At 37.6% G+C, this 23,931-nt stretch overlaps 3 protein-coding genes across 8 annotated transcripts in view; 1 reads left to right on the top strand and 2 right to left on the bottom strand.

Annotated features, from left to right (window-relative positions):
- The window catches only part of acsf2 (acyl-CoA synthetase family member 2), a 37,813-nt gene extending 36,943 nt beyond the window's left edge, over positions 1 to 870 (top strand). Inside the window, exon 16 of the mRNA XM_067576064.1 lies at positions 216 to 870. Coding sequence (XP_067432165.1) covers positions 216 to 278 — 63 coding nt within the window. The 3' untranslated portion in view covers positions 279 to 870. The remainder of the gene's footprint in view (positions 1 to 215) is intronic.
- Positions 871 to 2,241: 1,371 nt separating this feature from the next.
- armc7 (armadillo repeat containing 7) lies at positions 2,242 to 7,358 on the bottom strand. 2 transcript variants are annotated; one of them, XR_010924826.1, is made up of 4 exons: positions 7,144 to 7,358; positions 4,560 to 4,703; positions 3,472 to 4,428; positions 2,242 to 3,285 (listed from the first exon to the last, which is right to left on the bottom strand). XR_010924826.1 is itself a non-coding variant. In XM_067576066.1 (3 exons), exons 1-3 carry the CDS (start codon positions 7,220 to 7,222, stop codon positions 4,082 to 4,084), a joined length of 570 nt encoding a protein of 189 aa, XP_067432167.1. In that variant the 5' UTR covers positions 7,223 to 7,358; the 3' UTR covers positions 2,242 to 4,081. The 2 variants fall into 2 exon arrangements, 1 of the variants encoding a protein (XP_067432167.1); XM_067576066.1 differs by having other exon boundaries at positions 2,242 to 4,428.
- Positions 7,359 to 9,777: 2,419 nt separating this feature from the next.
- LOC137172136 (protein NLRC3-like) lies at positions 9,778 to 22,128 on the bottom strand. Of its 5 annotated transcripts, none has more exons than XM_067576408.1 (9): positions 22,024 to 22,128; positions 19,717 to 19,891; positions 18,019 to 18,260; positions 16,033 to 17,935; positions 14,970 to 15,143; positions 13,762 to 13,935; positions 12,561 to 12,734; positions 11,801 to 11,974; positions 9,778 to 11,513 (listed from the first exon to the last, which is right to left on the bottom strand). In XM_067576408.1, the coding sequence occupies exons 2-9, from the start codon at positions 19,845 to 19,847 to the stop codon at positions 11,468 to 11,470; spliced, it is 3,018 nt and encodes a 1,005-aa protein (XP_067432509.1). In that variant the 5' UTR covers positions 19,848 to 19,891; positions 22,024 to 22,128; the 3' UTR covers positions 9,778 to 11,467. The 5 variants fall into 5 exon arrangements, with proteins under 5 accessions (XP_067432509.1, XP_067432510.1, XP_067432508.1 ...); XM_067576409.1 differs by having other exon boundaries at positions 19,717 to 19,855; positions 21,918 to 22,095; XM_067576407.1 differs by having other exon boundaries at positions 21,918 to 22,094.
- Positions 22,129 to 23,931: the final 1,803 nt, after the last annotated feature.

The raw sequence follows: 23,931 nt of genomic DNA, 5'->3' as shown, positions 1-23,931 counted from the left end.
AATTTCTAAATCCCCTAATGGTATACATCGTCATGTTGCCCAACTCTGACTGAATAGATTTTTAGTTTTTGTTCATTATTCAAAAATCTTGGACTTGTATTCCCTGAAAATAACATTCAAATTGTTGCGTCCAGTTGCAGTCTTCTTCACCACAACTTACAACCTGCAGGAACAACTTACAAACAGATTTACCGCGTTCTTCTTTCTCTTCTCAGATCCAGAAGCAAAAACTAAAAGTGGAGGCTGAGGAGCAACTGGGACTGAAGAAAGGAAAATGACAGGCCATAACTCATCCTGTATATGGAGGGAGATTAATTACTCCATGTTGTATCCCACAAACACCAGTTGGGATTACAAACCCGTCCATCAGTACATTTTAGAACCTCTTTTTTTAAAAAGTGTATTAAAGATAGCCCTGTGCCTTCTTTAGACGTGATAGATGTGTATAAAGCCATGTTTTGAGCCAAATGATTGTGTATCTTCCTGTAACCAGCTGTTAACAGATTATAGTCATTTTCTACATTTTTCTTACGATCAACGAATCAAATGAAAAGACCAAAACCAACAATGAATTCTATTAATAAGTACTGTGTGTGTATCTGAAACGCATAAGAATGACACTGTTGTACTGTTCCTTTATCACTATAAACACATGCTGTGGTTTATTTTAAGTCAATAACACATGTACTGATCCGCTGCTGTAAATACACACCGGAGCACCAAATGTGTATCGATCCGCAGCTGAAAATAGTTCCTAACAAATGCACTATTTACACCTGTTTGACTAACATTTACTGCAAACTACAGTGCCCAGCTGTTTGAGGAAATTACTGAGCCTTTTTAAAAAATTAAACAATATATTTTTATATATATATTTGTAATCAGTTTTTTAAGATTCACATCTTCATTAGGAATGGATGGGCTGTGGGCCGAGAGCCACACACGGAGCAGGGAAGTCAGAAAGTATTCAGAGAGACCAACACATTGTTTATTCAGGGCCCTGTTCTTCGTACGTGGATAACCGAGTTATACAGATTAAAATCCTAGCAATTCAACTTGAGTCTGGATTTTTTGGTTATTTGAAGCTGTCTTAAAATTAATCTCGAACTGTTGTCATGGCAACACGTCTTTAAACCCAAACCTGCTAAAGTGCAGGCTTATTGACTCTTAGCTGGATCATAACCAAAGTGTTTTAGGATAAACCTCAAACATGAACTAATTTTCAGATAAAAATGTCTCACCTCTTCAGATCTATAATGAAAGAATGTTGATATGATTTTAGATGAGAATATCCAGGTTATTGATATTTTTTTCATCATTTATCGGTATAACTATCAATTTATCAATTTTTATAATGAAGAGTTACTCATACATGATACAATATACAACTAAATAAAGCTTTGTGCACTAAAAAGGAATTTAGTTTTGGATATTCTGACTGTTAAAGGACCAACTGAGCCAGAACATAACGTTTAGTTTGACATTTGAACAACAAAACTTATTAAATGATTAACTGCAGAACTCACTTTGCTGAAAGTTGTTAAAGCAGTTAAAGGTGTTTTTAAAAGGTTTAATTGTGTGTGATGAAAGTGTGGAAAGAGTAGAAACATTGCGGAGCACAATGTAGAATAAAATAACAGCAGTAACAATACAGGATCGCACATAAAAATCATACTTATGTCAATGAATTTATTGCCCCAGTGCATGCTGGGAGGATTCCCAACACACCCACCTCATTAAATCGCAATTACATGATCAGCGCCAAATTAGCTGGATGAGAACTGACAGGATTATTTTAGGCTGCAACATACAGCTTATTAAAAATCAGTGCAGAACTTTTTGTAATTGTTGAATCACATTCTCTATTGTTCTTTTTTATCTAGCAGAATTATAAAAATCTTTTTATACATCAACTTGAAATAAACTTTATACCGCATTATTAAAACCAGGCATGGGTGTTTCTCTTTTTACGGGAAGAATTGAGGTATTTTTATTGATCTCAGTGGCAGGTGTACGCCTCTTAAGCCTTTGGAATGTCTTTGTGGTGTTTAACAGGACCGAGTATCACAGACACACACCCAAAGCTGTGAAGAATTTCCTCTCGAGTCTGACCCGAGTACATGTGCAGCCTACCTGACGCTGGGCTGAAGGATCGAATGTCGTTTTCTGTCTAGACCTGAAGGACTCAGCCCAGAAATAGCTCTTAGGAGCCCAGAAGAAAACAAACAGCACTCCTGGCTCTTAAGAAAGAACCTCAAGGTTTATTTTACATTTTTTATTTGACATATTTTGGGTTTGGATCGAATGTCTCAGGACATGGTATTCTTATGTTGAGCGCCAAGTGCAAGAGGCAACCAGTTAGCTTTAACCTACTCCAGGTCTGAGGAAATCACTTCAAACCCAAAGGAATGTACATTTTTGGGGTGAAAATAGATGGTGAGCCTGTTTTTACAAGCATGACTTAGTCGAGAGATGTGGCCAATTCTCTCTATACACTAAATTGTCTTCCTGCTGTTTTTGTGCCTATAGTAATCAATTCTATTAACTAATTAACTTATAGTCTGTGTTGCCAAAAGCTGATACTTCAAGAAAAACTGTCTAGTCTCCCTCGTGTGGTAAGAAAGAGCACAACACTTCAAACTCAAGCATCTTCTCTGACATGTACAACTGTGGAAAAGCATTAGAACATATTGACAGGCTAAATCTATTTTCAAGGGAATAAAAGATGCACAAAACAACTCAAGATGTCAACAAAGAAAACAAAATATGATGCTCTTAAAATGACAGGATCCTTACAGGTTGTGATCAGATTTTTGTCACAGCCATCACTGTCCTGTTCTGCTTTTTACACTTGTTTCAGTCTTTTACATGTGTTGTAACATGACAGGAATCTTGTTTTTGTGTTCTGAAGTCCCAAATACTAATAAGAACATTAAAAGTTCTAAATCTTAAACAACACACTTCACGGTCAATCTATGTGGGCAACTAAGAGATATCTTAAAGCTAACAGTGTTTTTCCAACTTTGCAGCAACAGTTTGAAGATCTTTTTCAGCTTCAACATGACAAACAGTGCCTCTGTGCACAAAGCCAGGTCCAAAAAAAAAGGTTTTCCCAGTTTGGTGTGGAAGAACTTGACTGGCCTGCACAGAGCCTTGACCTCAACCCCACCCGACATCAATGAGCCAGACCTTTTAACCCAACGTCGGTGTTGGACCTCACTAAAGCTCTTGCGGCTGAATTGGAGCAAAATCCCTGCAGCCAGGCTCCAAAGTCTGGTGAAAAGTCTAAAAACCAGAAGAGTGGAGACTGTTATAGCAGCAGATTGAAGCCCATGGTTTTGTAATGAACTGAATTTGTTGGTATTTTGCGGTGTGCACTTTTGACCATACCACGTAAGCTATTATACTCTCATAGAGAGCAGACTTTCCCCCTATCCATTGTAAAAAAAAACAACCTCATTAAAACCTTACAGCAGCTGTAACGTCTTAGTCTTTGGGCAGTGGGATGCCGACTGCCGTCTGCTGCTGTCCCTGCATCTGCTGCTCTGCTCGGGCCACCTGCTGTTTGCTGCAGCAGTCCTGCAGAAACACAGCGGCCAGGTTGCGCAGGCGGGGGCTCTCTGACAGGGAGAAGCGCAGCATGCACTGCAGTATGGCCGGATCAGTGATCTCAGAGCGTGATGACGACGTTGTGAGGTTCATGAGGGTAGTGATGGCTGACAGGATGGTCTCCTCCCTCTGGCTTGACAAACAATTTGTAACCAAGGCGATCCCACCGAGCCAGACCTTTTAACCCAACGTCGGTGTTGGACCTCACTAAAGCTCTTGCGGCTGAATTGGAGCAAAATCCCTGCAGCCAGGCTCCAAAGTCTGGTGAAAAGTCTAAAAACCAGAAGAGTGGAGACTGTTATAGCAGCAGATTGAAGTCCATGGTTTTGTAATGAACTGAATTTGTTGGTATTTTGCGGTGTGCACTTTTGACCATACCACGTAAGCTATTATACTCTCATAGAGAGCAGACTTTCCCCCTATCCATTGTAAAAAAACAACCTCATTAAAACCTTACAGCAGTTGTAATGTCTCAGTCTTTGGGCAGTGGGATGCCGACTGCCGTCTGCTGCTGTCCCTGCATCTGCTGCTCTGCTCGGGCCACCTGCTGTTCGCTGCAGCAGTCCTGCAGAAACACAGCGGCCAGGTTGCGCAGGCGGGGGCTCTCTGACAGGGAGAAGCGCAACATGCACTGCAGTATGGCCGGATCAGTGATCTCAGAGCGTGATGACGATGTTGTGAGGTTCATGAGGGTAGTGATGGCTGACAGGATGGTCTCCTCCCTCTGGCTTGACAAACAATTTGTAACCAAGGCGATCCCACCACTCTGCAGGATGATGTCTCTGCATTCAGGGTCCATGCTGAGGTTACATAGCCCCCCTGAGAACAGGACACAAGAGACCTCACTGAAGTAATGAACACTGATTGTTTTGCTTATGTAAAAACAGTAGGAGAGGGATAGTGTAGAGTATTTTAAGGAAAATTTGTCATTATATGGATGTGATACTCACCCATCCCAAACTCCACAAAGTTCTCATTCTCCTCAGTGAGCATGTCCAAGAAGAGGTCGGTCACCTGCAGCTCCCTCAGATACTCCATGTTCTTCGGGTCGTACGCAAAATTGGCCAGGTTAGCCAGCACTTGCTCCTTTGCCTCTGATGTAATGAAAAGATATTGTGTTATGTGAGCAACTTAAAGAAAAACACACCACTAGAGAGCACTAACAGGTTGTATTTTTTAACTGTAAGATGCTCCACTCAGAAAATATCTTTGTCGCAATTTTTTAATAACCTAATTTAAGGGATCCTTTATTAATTAGTTAAAAAAATGAAGTTAATAAGACATAACATTTTAACCCTTAAATATTGGAATTGATATTTGATATATTATTGATATGGGTATTTACACTGCATCCTCCTGTATATTTAATACTGTAAAAATGTGTGGAAACAAACTGAAGCTTTATGTTTAGTTGAGATAACAATGAAAATGTTCTCACTTAATTCAGGGTTCCCGTCACAAAATAGTTACACTGATTTATTATGTTAATTAATTAAGTATTGTACGATTTAGGCCCCATACTTTGTCACGTCGAGGACAGTGTTCTTTACAATTTTTCCAGGGAAACTACAGGCAAATGAAATGCTCTGTATGAACAAACTAAGTCACTGTTATACATCCTGTTCTAGAGGGAAAATACAATCAAAATAAAACAAATTTCTTAAGACGAAATCAGTCATTTTGGACAACATAAATTACGAGTATATACACATAAGACTGGACTTGACTTTCTAAACAATTCTTTTTGTCTGTATTATTGCTTAAATAATTGTTATGGATTATTTACCTTAATTTATTTTTACTTAATTTATTTTTCTCTAGTTTTTTGTATTGACGTTTTGATTTTGTTTTTCTCATTTTTCATTCAAATGTTCATTGAAACTGTGAAATAAAGGATGAAAACAAATATTTTTAGATGCCCTCAAGCAAACAACAACAGAAAAAAATTCTTGTGTGCAACAGTTACACTTTTGAAGTGAACAATGTTTGATTATTCATAGATTCAGGATTTTTTCAATAAGGGAGAAGGAGTAAGTGTTATAATAGGTAATTTAACTTTTTGTGAAAAAACCATATCAGACTCAAACTATTATTCCAAGCTGCCATTTTTATGTCTGCTATGAGTCTAGACTGCTGGGGGACTTCCCATAATGCACGGAGCTCCTCTCTCCCTCTCCATCTGTATACATTCATGTATCATTAATACATGTTACTGATTTTGCATCTTCCCCCGTAGTTTTGTGCTTTCCGACCGACTGCTGTCTAGCTTGACGTTCACCATTGCTGCTATTATTATTAGTCATATTTCTGCTATTGTTGTTATTGTTATTGTTATTATTGTTGTTGTGCTTCTCTGTGTCTCTCTCTCCCCTCTCCCCTTAGAACTCGGTTCTGCTCAAGGTTTCTTCCAGTTAAAGGGGAGTTTTTCCTTGCCGCTGTCACCAGGTGCTGCTCATGGGGGAATGTTGGATCTCTGTAAATTAAAGAGTACAGTCTAGACCTGCTCTATGTGAAAATTTCCCTGTGATAACTTCTGGTGTGATTTGGGGCTATATAAATAAAATTGATTTTACTTGTCTTAAAACATGTCTGGAGTGGATCTTTAATAATAGTTGAAAAATCTCAAGTGTTAGTCTGTGTATTTAAAAACTTTTTAGACAGCAGTTTCTAATGCTGTGTTTTGAGTGATAGGAGGCAACTGTTTTGTCTACATTATGGACTGAGCCTTTAAATGATTAAACTAGCTATTTGTTAAATAATACTCTGTTAAAAGCTGCAACAATTTGTCGATTAATCGATCAACAGAAAATGAATCGTAACTATTTTAATGATGGATTAATCGTTTTGGGTCATTTTGTAAAGAAAAAATGCTAAAACTCTGTTTCCAGCTTCATAAATATAAATATTTACTAGTTTCTTTAGTTTTCTAAGATATTAAATTTAGGGCTGCAGCTAACGATTATTTCCATTATCGATTAATCAATCAATTATTTACTCAATTAATCGATTAGTTGTTTGGTCCAGAAAATGTCAGAAAATAGTGAAAAATATTGATCAGTTTTCCAGAGCCTAAAAATTACGTTTTAGACTGTTGTTTTGTCCTCAACTCAAAGATTTCCAGTTTACTGTCATAGAGGACTGAAGAAACCACAAAATATTCACATTTAGGAAGCTAGAATCATTTTGGACTATTTTTCTTAAAAAATGACTCTAAACAATTGATTATCAAAATAGTTGGCGATTAATCTAATAGTTGACGACTGATTGATCATAACTGTTGCAGCTCTAATTGAATTTCATATCTTTGGGTTGTGACTGTTGGATGGAACAATAGATATATTAGGTTGCATCTTTGGCTTAGGGAAACAGTGATCAACGTTTTTCACCATTTTCTGACATTTTATAGACCAAAAGACTAATCAATTCATCGAGAGAATTATCAAGATTAAATGACAATGAAAATAATCGTTGGATACATCCCAGTACTGTCTATGGTTCTTAAGATCTGCATTTAGGAAACTTTACTGAACCCACCTTCACTGTCTGTGTCCTGAAACTCAGTGACCAGAGTTTGTAAATATTCAAACCGGTCAGACGAGCCTTTCCTCCACATCTTTACCAGGACTTAAAGCTGTTCATTTCACCCTTTTCCAGCAGGAAAACACCTACTTCAACAAACGTAAACACACGTTCATTTCAAGCTAGCTCATATTTAGGTTCGTCCCTTTAATGAGTCCGACAGAACTACGGCTTCTGAAAAGACATGTGTTCCTCTTTAAAAAAACAAAAAACAAACAAAAAATCCCCCCAAAAAACAGCGATATAATAAAGCCTTTAATATTAGATTAATATTATTATTATTAGATTTTAATCGAGTTTACACATTCAAAACAGTGCTATATATATAATGTGTGGTAACCTAGGTGGTTATCTGGTTTCATAAAACTGGGAAACGGAAGTGAATGATACGTGAGTAACTGCATGACAGGAAGGAACGTCACTGAAGTAAGCTTCAGATTGGAAGTTAAGGGAAAAGTTAAGGGAAATTTAATTTAGTGCTGAGCTGAGCTGAGCGACCGCTTCTCCTTTTTTTGCACCTCTTACCGTTGTGAAAGCGTGTTAGATATTTTAGGTAAAGCTTTAACGCTTTCTGGGAGCTCTCTGCCCCTCTATGTGCTGAATCTCAATGGGACTCTCCTGGTTAAATAAAGGTTAAATAAATACATGTCAATATTTTGAGAAAAAAGTCATATTACAAGAAAAAGTGGTAACATTTAGAGACTAAACTTATATTTTAGTTATTGTAATTTTATGAAAAGAAAGCAGAAGCCTTGACATCACTCCCTGTCTACTCCTCTGTTCCACTATCTTCTGTAACTCAATACAATCTTCTGTAATTCCAACATATTTGAAGCGTGTTCCTGGAGCTTACTTTCCATATTCAAAGACGAATTGGCTCCACTACAGCACTTGAAATCAGAAGTTGAAACAACTAACTTTTTTGGCATACGGCTCCAATAAAAAATCACCAGTGCAGCAGCTGACATCATATCTTGGTTTTGTCCATGTCTGTAAAATTCACAAACACACTTCTTAAGTCAATTTACGGTAAAATCTTCTAAACTATCTCTGTTCTGTCCATTACAGTAATGTCTGAACTACCCACCCCTTGACTCATCCGTGGTCTTGCATCTTTTGGAGTGAAGAACACAACATACTGGTGAGTAAGTAAGTAAAGGTGGATTTACATTATTCCAAATGTCAGCGGGAATTTTTTTGAATGAGGTTTTCTTACTTCTGGAACAGAACCTGGAAGTTCCAGTTTCACTTCTGTGCTCTACAGTAGTTGAATTTGGAGAAAAAAAGTAAAAATGTGAAAATGAGAATAGAGTAAGATGGAGCTTTAGTCACTGTGTTAGTCTGAATTGGTGAAACTTGCAGCTTCAGGTTATTCACACTCCCCATTTTGACAACTCCCATCTGTGTTTTACGACAGAGAATTTAAATTCTTAAATACTGAGGCATTTCTCATAATTTTACAACTTAAATTATGAAAATTGTGAACTATTAAAACTTTTTCCCCCAGATTTCTTTCCCCAGTGGCTCTAATACTTGTACCTATTCACACTTATTATCAGTCATCCCCAGTTCAAAAGAAATGTGATAACTGACCTGCTGCATGTAAACTTGTTCTGGTTTCTTGTGTACATGTAGTCAGAGATGTACCTGCACAGGTGATCAGAAACCTGGAAAGTATTACAATCATACCAGCACAGCAGTATGCCTGTATGAAGACTCTGGTCATATGAAATGAATGAGGTGGACAATAAATCTAATGTGTTTATTTTGTATGATAAAGAATAATTTATTGAATAACTAACTGTCACTAATGTTGAATCTTTGTTTTGAAATCAATTAGCACTGAACTGTAGGAAGTAATGATGGCAATATGTTTAAATGGTTTATTAAAACATGCTGAAAATGAAAATAAAAACTGTCTATACATTATGAAGGTCACCTTTTAATGACACTGCTTACAGCTAAAGAAAGACTTAACTAAAAGTGTGTACAAGAGAGTCATTTCTGTGGTGCATTCACATGCTAGTGTGACAAAAATTGACATTAGGGCGTTCAGGGTTGCATCTTTTCAGAACAGTCAAAAGTTAAAGTGACCTTTACCTACCTTTAGAGTGTAAAAGTTAAAAAGGAACACACAAATTTGGTCACTTCATCAAGAAAAAAAAGCTACTGTTTCTCAGTTGGGTGTCAAAACCCAGAGGACAGAAATTACTACAACACCTGAAAGCACCACAGGAAAAACATCAGCTATCACAGAGCAGTCTTACAAGTTTTATATTATCATCACTACTACTACTAAATGTTTTTCATTTTTACTTTCAAGAAAAACCTGAAACAACTTATGCAATGATGAAACAAAGATGCTGGTTGAAACACTGACAGTCGATATGAACAAGAACATGTTCAGGGGCTGTAATCTCTTCTGCAATAACTCAAGGGCAGCAGACTCATTAATGCACTTATTGTAATAATGCAAATGTTTACACCAAGAGCTGAGATTGAACAAGCTGTGGAGAGAAAGTTTAGTCCTGGGTGCATCCTGCAGCTAGTGTACATTCAAGACACCTGAATAAAAAGAAATACACTGAAATCAGAGAACAAATAAGCTTTATTTACCACTACCAGGCCTGAATTAAATCTGTCTTTATATCTGACACCTTGTGTTACATGGGGTGAGACAATCTGTGGATATCACAAGGTGCATGTTAATAATAGCAATAATACAATCAGTTACAGAATTCATCAACAAACAACAAAGGTGAACTGAAACTGAACTCAAAGTGCTTTACAACAAAAGAAATTACATGAACCAAGTGCTTCACAAGAAAAAGACATAAAAAGAACATTAAAGATTCAATATTTAGTCTATTGTCATTTTCTTGTGTATTTGTATACACAAAAAAACAAAATGCTGTTCCTCCCGGCCCACAGTAGTGCAACAACAACAGAAATAATAAAGATATACTAAGCACTGTGTATAGCACAGTGCATTTAAGTGCATTTAGAGAGAAAAAATGTCTCAGTTCAATATAGACAGCTCTTGCATGTCAACGAGTTACCAGCACTGATGGGGGACTTAACTGCCAGTTTGCATGTACAACGCATCAACTAATTTGTATGTAAAAAAAACATGAATGTGACATAAGATGGAAAAAAATATACTTGATAACATTAATTAAAATAAGATAATATACAATGAAAATACAATACATAGAATGCATATTTCAGTGGCATACCTCACTGTGGATCTTATCTGTGTCAGGCACAACCCGAAGCTCCCTCAGAAAGAAACCACACTTAGTGGTGCTGCGTGATGCACTTGATAATAAAAATAAGATAAAATAGATAAAGTGAAATTAAAAATACATAGGATGCGTAATATAAGGTCGAAGATAAACCCACTGATACATCAAATAGAATACATACAATAGAATAATAACAATACAATATAATAAAAACAAAGTTAAAACATAATAAAAAATATAGAAATATAGAATATATAAATAAAGTAAAATACAACATTTTAAAAGACGTGCAATAGTGCATAAGTGTGAGAAAAAAGCTAGTTAAAGGCTACAGTGAAGAGGTAAGTTTTTAGCTTTCTTTTACAAATATTTAGCGAGCTGAATTCCCTGATTTTCTGCAAACCAAGTAATTTTACTTTTAATATTCTTAAAGTAAATCCAGATGCCACATTATAGGTCCTGTAAATTAACGGTTGTAGTGCAAAGTGGTTCTGCAATAATCTGCAGTGTTACTCGGATTTCAACAGATACAGATGATCATATGTTTGGAAGCAAAAGGCAGGAGATAATAGTTGTAGACCTTAAAAACTTAAATACAAATACATGATTTTTAGAATTCTTTCTAAACAAGCCCCTGCTGAAGATGGTCCAAAATCCAGACTCAGGTCAGGGAGGAGACTGGAGGAAGTGGTTGTGTGGAGGAGTCTCAGTGTGTCTGCAGAGACTGTGTACAAAGACAGAGCAGCAGCAGAGCAGTCCAGATACACTGATGATACTCTGTCAGATCCAGAGGAACACACAGGGATGATGGTGGACTTGACTTTGTGTCTGACAGTGGAGCTGTTCTCAGATCAGTTCAGACTGCAGCACTGAGTTATCTCCACTTCTTCTGATTCCTCTGTCACTCATTGCTGGATGAAGCTCTCCTCTCCACTCTACCTCCCAGAAACATGGCCCAGTCAGAGCCTCTCTGCACACAAATTGCTGCTGCTGCTTCAACCTCCCTGGATCTTCAGGATACAGCTGATCCTCTCTCAACACACACTCCTGGATGTTTCCTCAAACTCGTCAAAGCCCCAGCTGATGAGAGAAGCAGAAACAACAGAGGTCATGAATCAGTGTTAAGTGAGGCTCACTTGTCACCTGTCACCTGTCAGTGAGTGATGCAGCACATCCAGTATAAAGAGCAGTAGGGACTTCAGTCCTGTTCAGACCAGAAGTGGAACAGCTGTGCAGCGTAGCCAGCCACTGATAGGTTGATAGGTTGGAGGTTCACCAGGGAAATACTGGATGTTTGCTTTGAAAATAGCTGTGTTTAATACAATACTGCTGAAACCAGCTCTGAATGACTCTAACTGTCTACTGACCTCAAAGTATCCAGTCTACAGTGTGGACTCTTCATAAGCTCAGACAGCAGCTTCACGTCTGAAACCTGCAGCCTGTTTCCCCTCAGGTCCAGCTCTCTGAGATGGGAGGGGTTGGACTTCAGAGCTGAGACCAGAGACGCACAGCTGATCTCTGACAACCAGCAGTACCTCAATCTGACAAAAGAATAAATTATGTCACTTCAGAAGACAAAGTTCCTGCTTGAAATCATTCAGTGTTTCATAATCTGTTCAGAGATGAAGAAGATTTAGAATGTAGAAGTTTAGAAAATGAAAACTCCAAACAATAACCCAACAGGATGCAGGTTAAAAACTGTCAAATACAAACAGTGAAAAAGAGCTTTCATTAATATTTATGACAACATGCTGCTGCTTCAATAAAGACGCAGTGAGTGAACAGTAAATTAGCCAGTGGAGCTTTTTTAAATGTTATATTAAATAAGAAGACCAAAAAGATGCTCAGTGTGGATCAGTATAAAGTCTATGTGGTCACAGATGTTTTAATGTTTTTGAATTTAATTTAAACAATGATCTGAATGTTTGAAAATATGTTTTTAAAGTGTTAACTATGGTTTAAAATGAAGAAATTAGATAGTATTTAAATATTTGAAAACAACATTTGAATGTCTACATCTGAAGGGGATTCTACCTCATAAACCTCATCATTAGGTCTGCAGTTCAGTGTCACCACAACTTTCATGTCATATTAATCTCAGCACAGACGTAAAAAATGGTGTCTGACCTCAGAGTCTCCAGTCTACAGTGTGGACTCTCCAGAAAATCACACAGCAGCTTCACTCCTGAATCCTGGAGGATGTTGTTATTCAGCTCAAGCTCTCTCAGATGGGAGGGGTTGGACTTCAGAGCTGAGGCCAGAGAAGCACAGCCGATCTCTGACAACCTGCAGCGACTCACTCTGAATAAAAAATAAATCATGTAGATAAAAATCCATTATAATCCATCAGACCCAACATTATTATGTCCTAATCAATGAGCTTTTCACTAAAATGAGCAGATTGACTTTGTCATTGTGTTATTGTGGATCATCATGTCAGCCTTTTACAGACATCATCCAAATGTCACCACAACATTCAGACACCTATTCATGTCAACACAGATCAATAAAATGCTGCTGACCTCAATTCAGTCTTTAATAAGGGCCAAATCAGACATGTTGGATTAAAAAGCTTGTGCATTGCTTTTATTTATCTTCTTACTGTAAATGGTAACAATTAACATGTAATTTCATTAAAAACTCTACAGAATTTGAGTAAATACAGAAAAATAATATAAATATAAATAAAAATATATAAAAATATAAATATTTTTCCTCCTACTAAGACACTTATTTCTCACCACAGATTTACTCTAATCCTCACAGCTGACTGACTCTGATCAGTGCCAAACACCAGAATTTCACATGACTTCGCTTTTAACTGTTGGTGCAGCTACACAAAGTGACATAATTTTCTGACATGAAGCATCATGCACATGTTGAAATGTCACCTGTCATGGGTAGCAACTCAGACATGACTAAAGATACAAACTGCATTTGCAGATGTGATTTCCTGTCTTTGTCTGTACTCCTGTATAACAGTTTTAAAGTGTATTTGAGAGTGCTCTCAATGTTTAATATAAAAGACATTATTCCTGAAAATGCAACGAAAGTCCCATTTGGTTGACAGATTTGAGTTATTCACACATACTAAAAATTATAAGCATTAAATTGTCAAATAATTTCAATAGTTTTCTTACAAATATCAGACACTTTCAATAGTAGACTAAATTCAAAGTGAAACCAACTGTTCAGGGATTTTGGACTTTAAAAAATTTAGTGAGTTAAAAAAGAAATGAATCAAATTGAATCTAAAACTTCTGTTATGAATTTAAATAACTGGGTACATACAACATGTACTAAAGGAAAACAGAGTCAGTGAACTGACCTCAGAGTCTCCAGTCTACAGTATGGACTCTCCAATCCAGCAGACAGACGCTTTAATCCTGAATCCTGCAGGCCATTGTCACTGAGATCCAGCTGTCTGAGATGGGAGGGCTTGGACTTCAGAGCTGAGGCCACAACTTCACAGTGAGTCTCTGAGAGTCCACAGCTAATAAGCCTGTTATTACAAATTATATTATTTATTATTAAAATATACTAAAATCATACACTTTTATCCTGAACATAGGCACTATGCATTGTGATGACATAGCCAATTGTGTTTGGGGGGTTCAGTAGCTCCATATAGTGCATATGTGGCAGGCACTGTAAATTGCTGTTTATTTTTAATAAAATGCTGACTGTCAAAACTTACTCAAAACAAATCCTAAAGTCCTGAAGTTCTTCTGCTGGATTTGTATTAAAGCTAGAAGGTGAATGATTAACTGTAAAATGTAACTTTTTTTTTTACAACTAAACAGAATAACTGTGTTCATAAGTGTAAACACACTAACTACAAAGATTTCTTGTTCTCAAAGTTTTTGTTACAACTGAAGAACAATTTTTGTGAGAATAACTAGTGTACAATTTTGGCAACAAGCAGCTGTAACACAAGCTGGTTAGGTCTTCTGTTGATCCTGGAGTGGACTGAAAGTAACAAAGCAGACATGGTTTTACAGTAGATTGTAGTAATCCATACAGTCTTGCCTCTCTTGCCTTTTCTCTCCTCAGCTCTCTGTGTTGCTGCCTGTCTCACAAGACCAGTGTAACTTCTAAACAAAAATAAGCTACATTGATTTAGGATAAATAATATTAGTTATCGTATTAATATCAGCCACAACAAACAAATAATTATCAGTTTTTGTCATCAGCAACAAAATAGTGTGTTCTCAATTTTTAATATAAAAGATATTATTCGTGAAAATGCAATGAAAATCTTGAACTTTTTTTTCTATTTGTTTTACAGATTTGATTTTCACATTTGTTCTAAAAACTATAAATGTTAAATTGTCCAATAATTTAAAGTTTTCAGACCCTTTTGGTTGTAGACTAAATTCAAAGTGAATCCAAATGTTCAGGCATTTGGGATTTTAAACATTTTTGTGAGTTGTGAAAAACAAATGAATCAAATTTAAATCTGACACTTTTGTTATAAATTGAAATAATTGCGTACATACAAGATGTATAAGATGAAATCACAGTCGGTGAACTGACCTCAAAGTCTCCAGTCTACAGTTTGGACTCTCCAGTCCAGCAGACAGAAGCCTCATTTCTGAATCCATCAGGCTGTTGTTGCTCAGATCCAGCTCTCTGAGATGGGAGGGGTTGGACTTCAGAGCTGAGACCACAACTTCATAGTGAGGCCTCAAGAGTCCACAGCTAATAAGTCTGTTATTACAAATATATTACATTTAAATATGCTAAAATTAAACACTTTTATCATAAATATAGACACTATTCACTATTCAACTGCATGGGGAGTTCTGTCCTTTTATAGACACTATCACTATTCATTTTGATGACAAAGCAAATTGTGTTGGGGGTGGGGGGTCAGTAGCTCCATATAGTGTATATATGGCAGGCACTGTCTGGTGTGATAAAATGCTAACTGTCAAAACTTTTTAAATACAAATCCTAAAGTCCTGAAGTTCTTTTGCTCTATTTGTATTAAAACTAGAATGTGAAGGATAAACTGTAAAATGTAACATTCTTTACAGTTAAACAGAATAATTCTGTTCATAAGTGTGGGAGCCAAGTTACATTTATGTATGTTTAGTTCAGTAAATAAGTGCACCCCTTATTTTGTTCCCTGAAATTCCACATTGCTGTATCTCTAATGTAAAGTGATACATGCTTTGCAGCATGCACTATACATTTACAATCAATCAATCAATTTTTATTTATATAGCGCCAAGTCACAACAAAAGTCATCTCAGGACAGTTTTCACATAGAGAAGGTCGAGACCTTACATTAATTTACATTACAATTTACTGTAATAATTATATGATTGATGTAATATTGGCTTAAGGATGTTCATACTTTGTTTGCCAATGACTTTCAAGACTGTAAAACGATCTTTTAAAAATGTTGTGTATCTTTGTTACTAGATAAAAGTGTACACCATTTCGAGCCCAAATAGGCTCTTCAGAATTGGGTACAAAGGCTAAAGGAACTATCTAAAACTTTTTGGACTGAGGACCTGGACATGAGAGATGTGTGTGTGTGGGTGTTCTGTAGTAATTGATTCATAATGTTGGTAATCACATCTGGACTTACACAGCCTTTCTGCAGTTCCTCACAGCTGGGATCAGTCTCAGTCGTCCCTGGTCTGATATGTTGTACTTTTTCAGGTCCAACTCATCCAGAGGCTCCTCTGACATCTGCAGAATGTAGGCCAGAGCTGAGCAGTGGATCCCAGAGAGGTTCTTCTCTGATTTATTCTCTGACTTCAGGAACTCTTGGATCTCCTGATGTACTGAGCAATCATTCATCTCCATCAGACAGTGGAAGATATTGATGCTTCTGTCAGGAGAGATACCACGAGTGTTCATCTTCTTCAGGTTGTTGATGGCTCTCTGGATGATATTTGGCCTGTTCTCTGTCCAACCCAACAGGCCTCCTAAGAGACTCTGGTTGGACTCCAGAGAGAGGCCATGAAGGAAGCGAACAAACAGGTCCAGGTGGCCATTTTTACTTCTGAGAGATTTCTCCATGGCTCCCATCAGGAACACATCCAGAGATGGGTCATGGCTATCATTGTTTCTGAAATTAGCAGAAGTCATCCCGAGGAAATACTCTGGTTCTGATTCCCTGTGTATGTAGTATTTTCCCAGGAAGTCCTCCAGTACCTCTGTGTTGCTGCTGGTGTAACAGTGGTACATGTAGACTGCAGCCAGAAACTCCTGGATGCTCAGATGAACAAAGCAGTAAACTGTTTTCTGGAAGATCACACTCTCTCTTTTGAAGATCTCTGTACAAACTTCAGAGAGCACCGAGCCCTCTGTGACATCAAGACCACACCGCACTAGGTCTTCTTGGTAGAACGTGATGTTTCCTTCCTTCAGGTGTTCAAATGCCAGCCTCCCCAGCTTCAGAAGAACTTCCCTGTCAGCCTCCATCAGCTCCTGTGGACTCGTCTCATGTCCCTCATCACACTTGTGCTTCTTCCTCTTCATGTGAGCCAACAGGAAGTGTGAGTATAGGTCAGTCAGGGTCTTGGGCAGCTCTCCTCTCTGGTCTGTAGTCAACATGTACTCCAGAACTGTAGCAGTGATCCAGCAGAAAACTGGGATGTGACACATGATGTGGAGGCTCCTCGATGTCTTGATGTGTGAGATGATTCTGTTGGACAGCTCATCATCACTGAATCTCCTTCTGAAGTACTCCTCCTTCTGGGCATCAGTGAAGCCTCGTACTTCTGTTACCCTGTCAACACATGTAGGAGGGATCTGCTTGACTGCTGCAGGTCGTGAAGTTATCCAGACAAGAGCAAGGGGAAGTAGATTCCCGCTGAAGAGGTTTGTCAACAGCATATTGACTGATGACTTCTGCATGACATTAGACACAACCTTCCTGTTCTTGAAATCCAGTGAAAGTCTGCTTTCATCCAGGCCATCAAAGATGAACAAAACTTTCAGGACAGCAAGCTCCTCTGCTGTGACCTTCTGTAATGCTGGATGGAAAACATGGATCAGCATGAGAAGACTGTACTGCTCATCTTTGATCAAGTTCAGCTCTCTGAACGAAAGCAGAATCACCAGACTGACATCTTGGTTTTCTAAGCCCTCTGCCCAGTCCAGAGTGAACTTCTGCACTGAGAAGGTTTTTCCAATGCCAGCGACACCGCTCGTCAGAACGACTCTGATGTGTTTCTGTTGGTCAGGTAAGGAATTAACGGGTAAGCCTTTGTGTTTCTTTTTGGCTGGTAAGACTTTGAAGATGTTGTGACACTTAATTGGAGTGTCATGGAGGGTCTTCATCTTGGAAGCTCTCTCAAGCTGCTTCACCTCATGTTGGGTATTAACCTCTTCACTCTGTCCCTCTGCGATGTAGAGCTCAGTGTAGATGCTATTGAGGAGGGTTTCACTTCCTGCTTCATCAGTTCCTTCAGTCACACATTCACATCTCTTCCTCAGACTGATCTTATGTTCATTTAAAACCTCCCAGAGAGCATCATTGACTAAAAAAGACAAAAATGTGAGACTAAACAAGCACAATCTGATATTTATTCATAATTATCAATGGAAAGACAATCAGTCTTACTTTGTACAGTGCTGCTCTGACTGTGTATCTGCAGTCCAGGTCTTGTTCTGGATCTTTGTCCACACTGGAGACAGGAGAAGTCTCCTGATGAAGCAGACTGGTCCCAGTATGAGGTGATGCATTGTCTACAGAACCAGTGTCCACAGTTGATAGAAACTGGATCTTTCAGGATGTCCTGACACAAAGAACAGTGGGACAACTGCTCCTCCACAGAAACACCACTCTTCTTCCTCATCCTCTTTCTGTGAATACATTACTTTTTTTACTGAAATGGTTTGTTGATTGTTGTTGAAATATATTAAGATTTGGCCACTGTCTAGAAGCTCAGACAGTCACATAGAACAGTAAAAGTGTAGCTCCTTTTCTGAAAATGGTGATTAATTTTATTTAAACTCTCCTGCTTTCATAAACACATATTTAAGTCTTAGAAATGAACATAAAGAGATTAATTTGTCTCTCTACTGAAAACAACCCTTAACTGTGCTTCCTATCTGGTTGTCTTACTAAATATTTAGTGATCTGCCTGTAGTTTGTTATTAATACAAACTCAACACTTCCTGCCGCTGCTTCACTGAAAAAGTCTCCATTAAAGAGAGCTGATTATGTCCTTTACTGCTTACGGTCCTTTTTGGTAGCTTAGCTTCGATTAGTTAGGTTTGAACTGAGATTAGAAGTGCTCTAATAATTTTGGTAGACCGGCAGTCTAAGACACACTACATGTAAAAGTGTCTTACATGCATTAGTAAGGTCCACTTGCTAATGACTCAGAACTATAAACTGCAAGCTCTGAATCATTAGTAAGTGGGCCTTTGATCTTAATTTTCTTCACCATATTTTACATAAGCAGTTAGCTGAAGAAAAAACTCAAACACACATAATCAACGTGAGCAAATCTTCTCTACAAATAACTTTTTCACCTCATGTTGCACAATTATGATATGCACTGATTCACCATGACGTCTGGTAGCTCATAACAGCTGATCTGAGGTATATTTGAGTAAAAACATGAGAAAATGAATTAAAAAGTTGAAGCACATTCTTTCAGGTTTTGAATAGTTGCAGATCTTTACAGTGACTTCAACGTTAGGGCAAAGATGTATGAACATCTTCTTGAAGCAGGTCTGAAAAATTAATCAAAATTTTATCGAAATCGCAATATGGTCTACTGAAATTTTCAAATTGCAGGAGGCACAATATTTGTTACAGGCGAAATGTGTGTCAAAATACCATTTTAAATCAAATATTGTCGTGCTGCAGAGATGTCCTGGCCTACACATCATATTCTACAGACTTAAACATGTTTGTTTGGAACAGATCACTGCAAAAATCACATCATAATCATTTTAATATGTTTCTCAATGAAAATGAGAATAATGATCTAAAAATTATCATTCCCTCTAATAACACAAATCACATTGCAGCTGCAATGTCAGTCAAAATAATCACAATTAGATATTTTTTCGTTTCGTTCAGCCCCATCTTGAAGCATAAATTCTGACATGGAGGTTCTCAGGTTGCTACAGAAATACTATCTGTAGTGTCTATAATAATCTATATTAATAGTTACATACATTACACAATACATCTATTATAGTAGTTCTGCATCATGAATAGAAATATTTTAACAGAGCAGTTTGTCTTCATCCTCACTGAATCATCTTCAAACCAGGTCAGTTTACAGTAGAAACAGTCTCTTACTCTGTGTCTGGGGGTCCAGGTTCATTACTGAACTGCACAGGAAGACCTTTGGACCGGTCACTCTTCATAGACAGACAGCTGGATACTGGAGACTCTGCTCTGTCCTCCTCTTCCTCCACACAAACACTCATCTTGTAGACTTCAGTTAATGTGAGAGGTAAACCAGTAACACTGACTGTGAGATTAGAAAGCAAGAGTCAAGAGAAACAAGTCTGTACAAGAGTCAAAGCAATGACAGAGAAAATGGGATATACCATAAAAAAAGAAGTTAATATCTTCCCGTTTTCTTTCCTCTCTTTATATCCACAGAAGTTCAGTCTTACTCTTCTCTGTTCTACAGTCCTCAGGGAGGAAAATGATTGAGACTTAATGATAAAATAAGAAATAAGAATGTTTTACAGTTTTTCTCGATCGCTTACACACTATAACTGGACCTATTAACTAAATCCCCCAAACCATGACTCCATCTACCAAAAGACAGACCCATTTCCCAAAATTATAAACACTATTCCCCGGTTTTCAGTCGTGCTCATTTAGGAAGCACTGGCATTCAATATCATTAACTCAAATCATCACAGCTAGAATCCAATTAACACACAATTCCCCAGGTGGAAACACTAAGAGTCAAAACTCTTCACGCACCAATCAGAGCCTCAGGTTAGATAGATGAGAAGGCCATGGGTCAGTTCACTTGTTTTGAAACAATGGATCCACAAAGACCTAAGGCAAAATAAATGTGATTTCTTTCTTTATGGACAAACTTTTTATTTCCTTCATTACTTTATATTGGTAAAAACATGGAAATTATTTTTACAGTATTACAATATGTTCTTTATCAGTTGTATATTTTTACAGCACATTTACTTTTTCACTCAATTACAATTTATTTTACTACAGTACATTGAGGAATTAAAAATGTATATGTGTTGTGTCTTTATATTGTGTTCATCATGTAAAGAGGTTGTTCTAGGGGAAAACCATAAGAACCATTATTCATTGCATTAACAGGTTTTAACAGTAGTGTTTTGAATTGATCTCACCAGTGTATAATAGCTCTTTTGTAGTGTTTGTGTATTTGATGGCTTTTGTGTGATGTCTGAAGGCAAAGCTTGGTTTAGATGTGTGATTACATGGTTTTGAGTGGAGAATTTGGTTTTGACAAAGAAGTCTGAAGTTTGTGAAGATTATGCATTTGTCTTTAAAGAAGCATTCCTCAATGGGGGTGGTGCAGCCCCCCAGAGAACATCGGGGGGCACTGGAAGCAATAAGAAAGTTGAAGTGTTCTTGGGGGGCATTTGTGTGTGTCTGTTTTTAATGTCAGTTTAGTCCTATATATAGTGACTTTGCATTTCTGTTGCTGCTGTAAGAAACAATATTTTGTCATATTTAAGATATAAATCTATTCTAATGCTGTTCTGATTTTTTTTAAATTATAATTCAAAAACCCACAGATCTTTAGTAATGAAAAAGAACCGATAAGAGTATTGATAAATACTCTTATTTCTTTCTTCTGGTGTTTCACTCATTCGACCAATGCAGTCAACAAAGCAACATAACTCATCACTATAACTACCATCTCTACTGTTATCAGATCAAGTGTTCTTTGAGGAAATCTGATGACAGAACAGCAGCTGAACTCTGGAACGAAAAACCTGGAACAAAAGTCAAATATTAACAGACTTTATAAATCTTTATCAGTTGGATGTATGCCTTTTATTCCAACAAGGAAATAAAATGTGCTGGAGAGCGGTAAGGGACCTGGATAATGGATACGCTGGCCCAAAAAAGGTTGACAACCACTGCCCTAAAGCATTATGTGAACTGTTGTTCAAAAACTCAGAACATGATTATCCTTCAAGTCAGTAATGTGTATGTCTGGTGTTTGGTTACAACTGGTATCTCTCAGAATAATGTGACACAAAAGACCAGATTGCATCATTATACTATTGGTGTTAGAAATTGTGATCGACTGACCTGCTGCAGATTTTAAATAATTAAAAAAAAAAAAATTCTTTAGTAATGAACAAGAATGGATAAGAGTATTGATAATACTCTTATTTCTTTCTTCTGGCGTTTAATTCATTCCACCAATGCAGACAACAAAGCAACATAACTCATCACTATAACTACCATCTCTACTGTTATTAGATCATATTAACACCCGCAGACACAAACATGATGAAAACTGTTGGTTACGTTACCTTTAGATGCTGAAAATAATCTGAATCAAGCTGATGAGTGAAGGTGAAATTAATCAGCAGTTTCAACCAGGAAAGCAACCAGAAGAAGAACAAACATGTAACTCACCGCAGGAGGTTTTTAAGGTCTGTTGATTCACAAACAGTCTCAATTCTCTGTATTAATCTTTAACCTGAAGTGTTCTATAAGGAAATCTGATGACAGAACAGCAGCTCTGAACTTTGGAATGAAAAACCTGACAGTATAAATCTTTATCAGTTGGATCATAAAGTCTGGTGTGTGCCTTTTATTTCAACAAGGAAATAAAAAGTGCTGGGATGGCATTAACACAGTCTGTTGTCATCCGGTCCACATACCGTGTGGAATGACGACATTTGGGCGATCCGGTCCTGCTTCCCAGATCTGGGCCACAAGCAAGCCGTATGTCAACCAAGAACAAACAAGATAAACAAGAACTGGCCCACATCCAGAATTCACATACCTGAGAGCACCACATCTTTACCAAAAAAAGGCACATTTGATTTGATATAGTTGGGCCGTATTTGCTATTTTACATGTGGGCCATTTCAGGCTCACATCCATCTTGTCTGGGCCAGAAGAAGGCCCGCAGAGCTGCATCATTACCTGAAGTGGCCCACTTCTGTATGCTATCTGGGCTGGCCAAAAAAAGGTTGAGAACCACTGCCCTAAAGCATTATGGGAACTGTTGTTCCAAAACTGAGAGCATGATTATTCTTCAAATCAGTGATGTGTAGCTACGTATGTCTGTTGTGAAATAGAGCTATTGGCTGGTGTTTGGTACCGACTAGTATCTCTCAGAATAACTTGACACCAAAGACCAGCCAGTAGCAGATAAGCTGTTCAGTAGTAGCTGCTTTCACCAGACAATTGCAGCATTATAATATTGGTGTTAGAAATTGTGATCGACTGAACTGCAGCTGATCGGACTTATTTGATACATCACAACATCACTGAGTGGAGACAGATTACAGAGTAAACTCAAGTGGATCACTCCCAAGTTTTATATTTTATTTGTTTTCTGATTAATCTAGTTAAAAATCTGTTCATTGTTGGTCTGAAAATTAAAGTCAGGGAGAGTCTGTCTGTCAGCAAGAAACACATTTTAAACACATTTATATTTTACATAATTTATCGTAATTTCCATTCAGTAATATATGACGCTGAAAATTCCTGAGTGTCAGGTTTGATAGGCCTATAAGTTACATAATTTCATTTTTCCATGAAACATTTAGCCTAATAAATACTTAACAGTGTTCAAAAGACACAGATCATATTCTGGGTTATTAAACAATGAATTCACAATCAGAATATCAATAAATACAGACTCAATTAGGCTAATTACTAAATAATACAAACGCATTCTGCCAGTAGGAATGGTTCCTGTGCCTCTGAACAGAACACAGTACACAGTATAAATACAGAATGCAGGTTTTTATTCATGTGCAGGTGTTTGTTGAACAGGTAACAGGCTACAAAGAGAACTGATATGTGCACCTTTATTAGTATTAGCACAGTTCACATGTGTGCAGACACAAACTCAAAAGTCGCTCCAGCTGTTAAAGTCGACTGGTCCAGCTGTGATCAGCTGCCGCCGTCATCAGAAACGGACGTCGCTTCACGCGACGCTTCAGAGGAAAGGACGTCTCATCCATGGATGTATAACGAGAAGTAAAGAGTTCTCTTTATACATCCATGGTCCCATCTCTCTAAAAACATACTTCCTCGATTCCTCTCTCCTCGCATTGTTTCCTTGCGTCTCTCCTTACATCCTCAGTGGGAGGAACTAACGCGAGGATAAGACGCAAGTGAGAGAAACGTGGATGCAATTATGGGACTTGAGATGTACCCATGGTCAAGATGTGAAATCTCCTTTTTTGCATCTTCAGAAATAGAAAGTGGGTTTCATTCAGCGTTAAGGCTTCACCTAAAATGCCTAACATGCCTTTACAACAGTAAGTGCTGCAAAAAACAAAACAAAACGGAGAATCGGTCGCT

The sequence above is a fragment of the Thunnus thynnus genome, chromosome 20 (assembly GCF_963924715.1).
Source record: "Thunnus thynnus chromosome 20, fThuThy2.1, whole genome shotgun sequence".
Taxonomy (NCBI): domain Eukaryota; kingdom Metazoa; phylum Chordata; class Actinopteri; order Scombriformes; family Scombridae; genus Thunnus; species Thunnus thynnus.
This window is presented reverse-complemented; position numbering and strand designations above follow the sequence as displayed.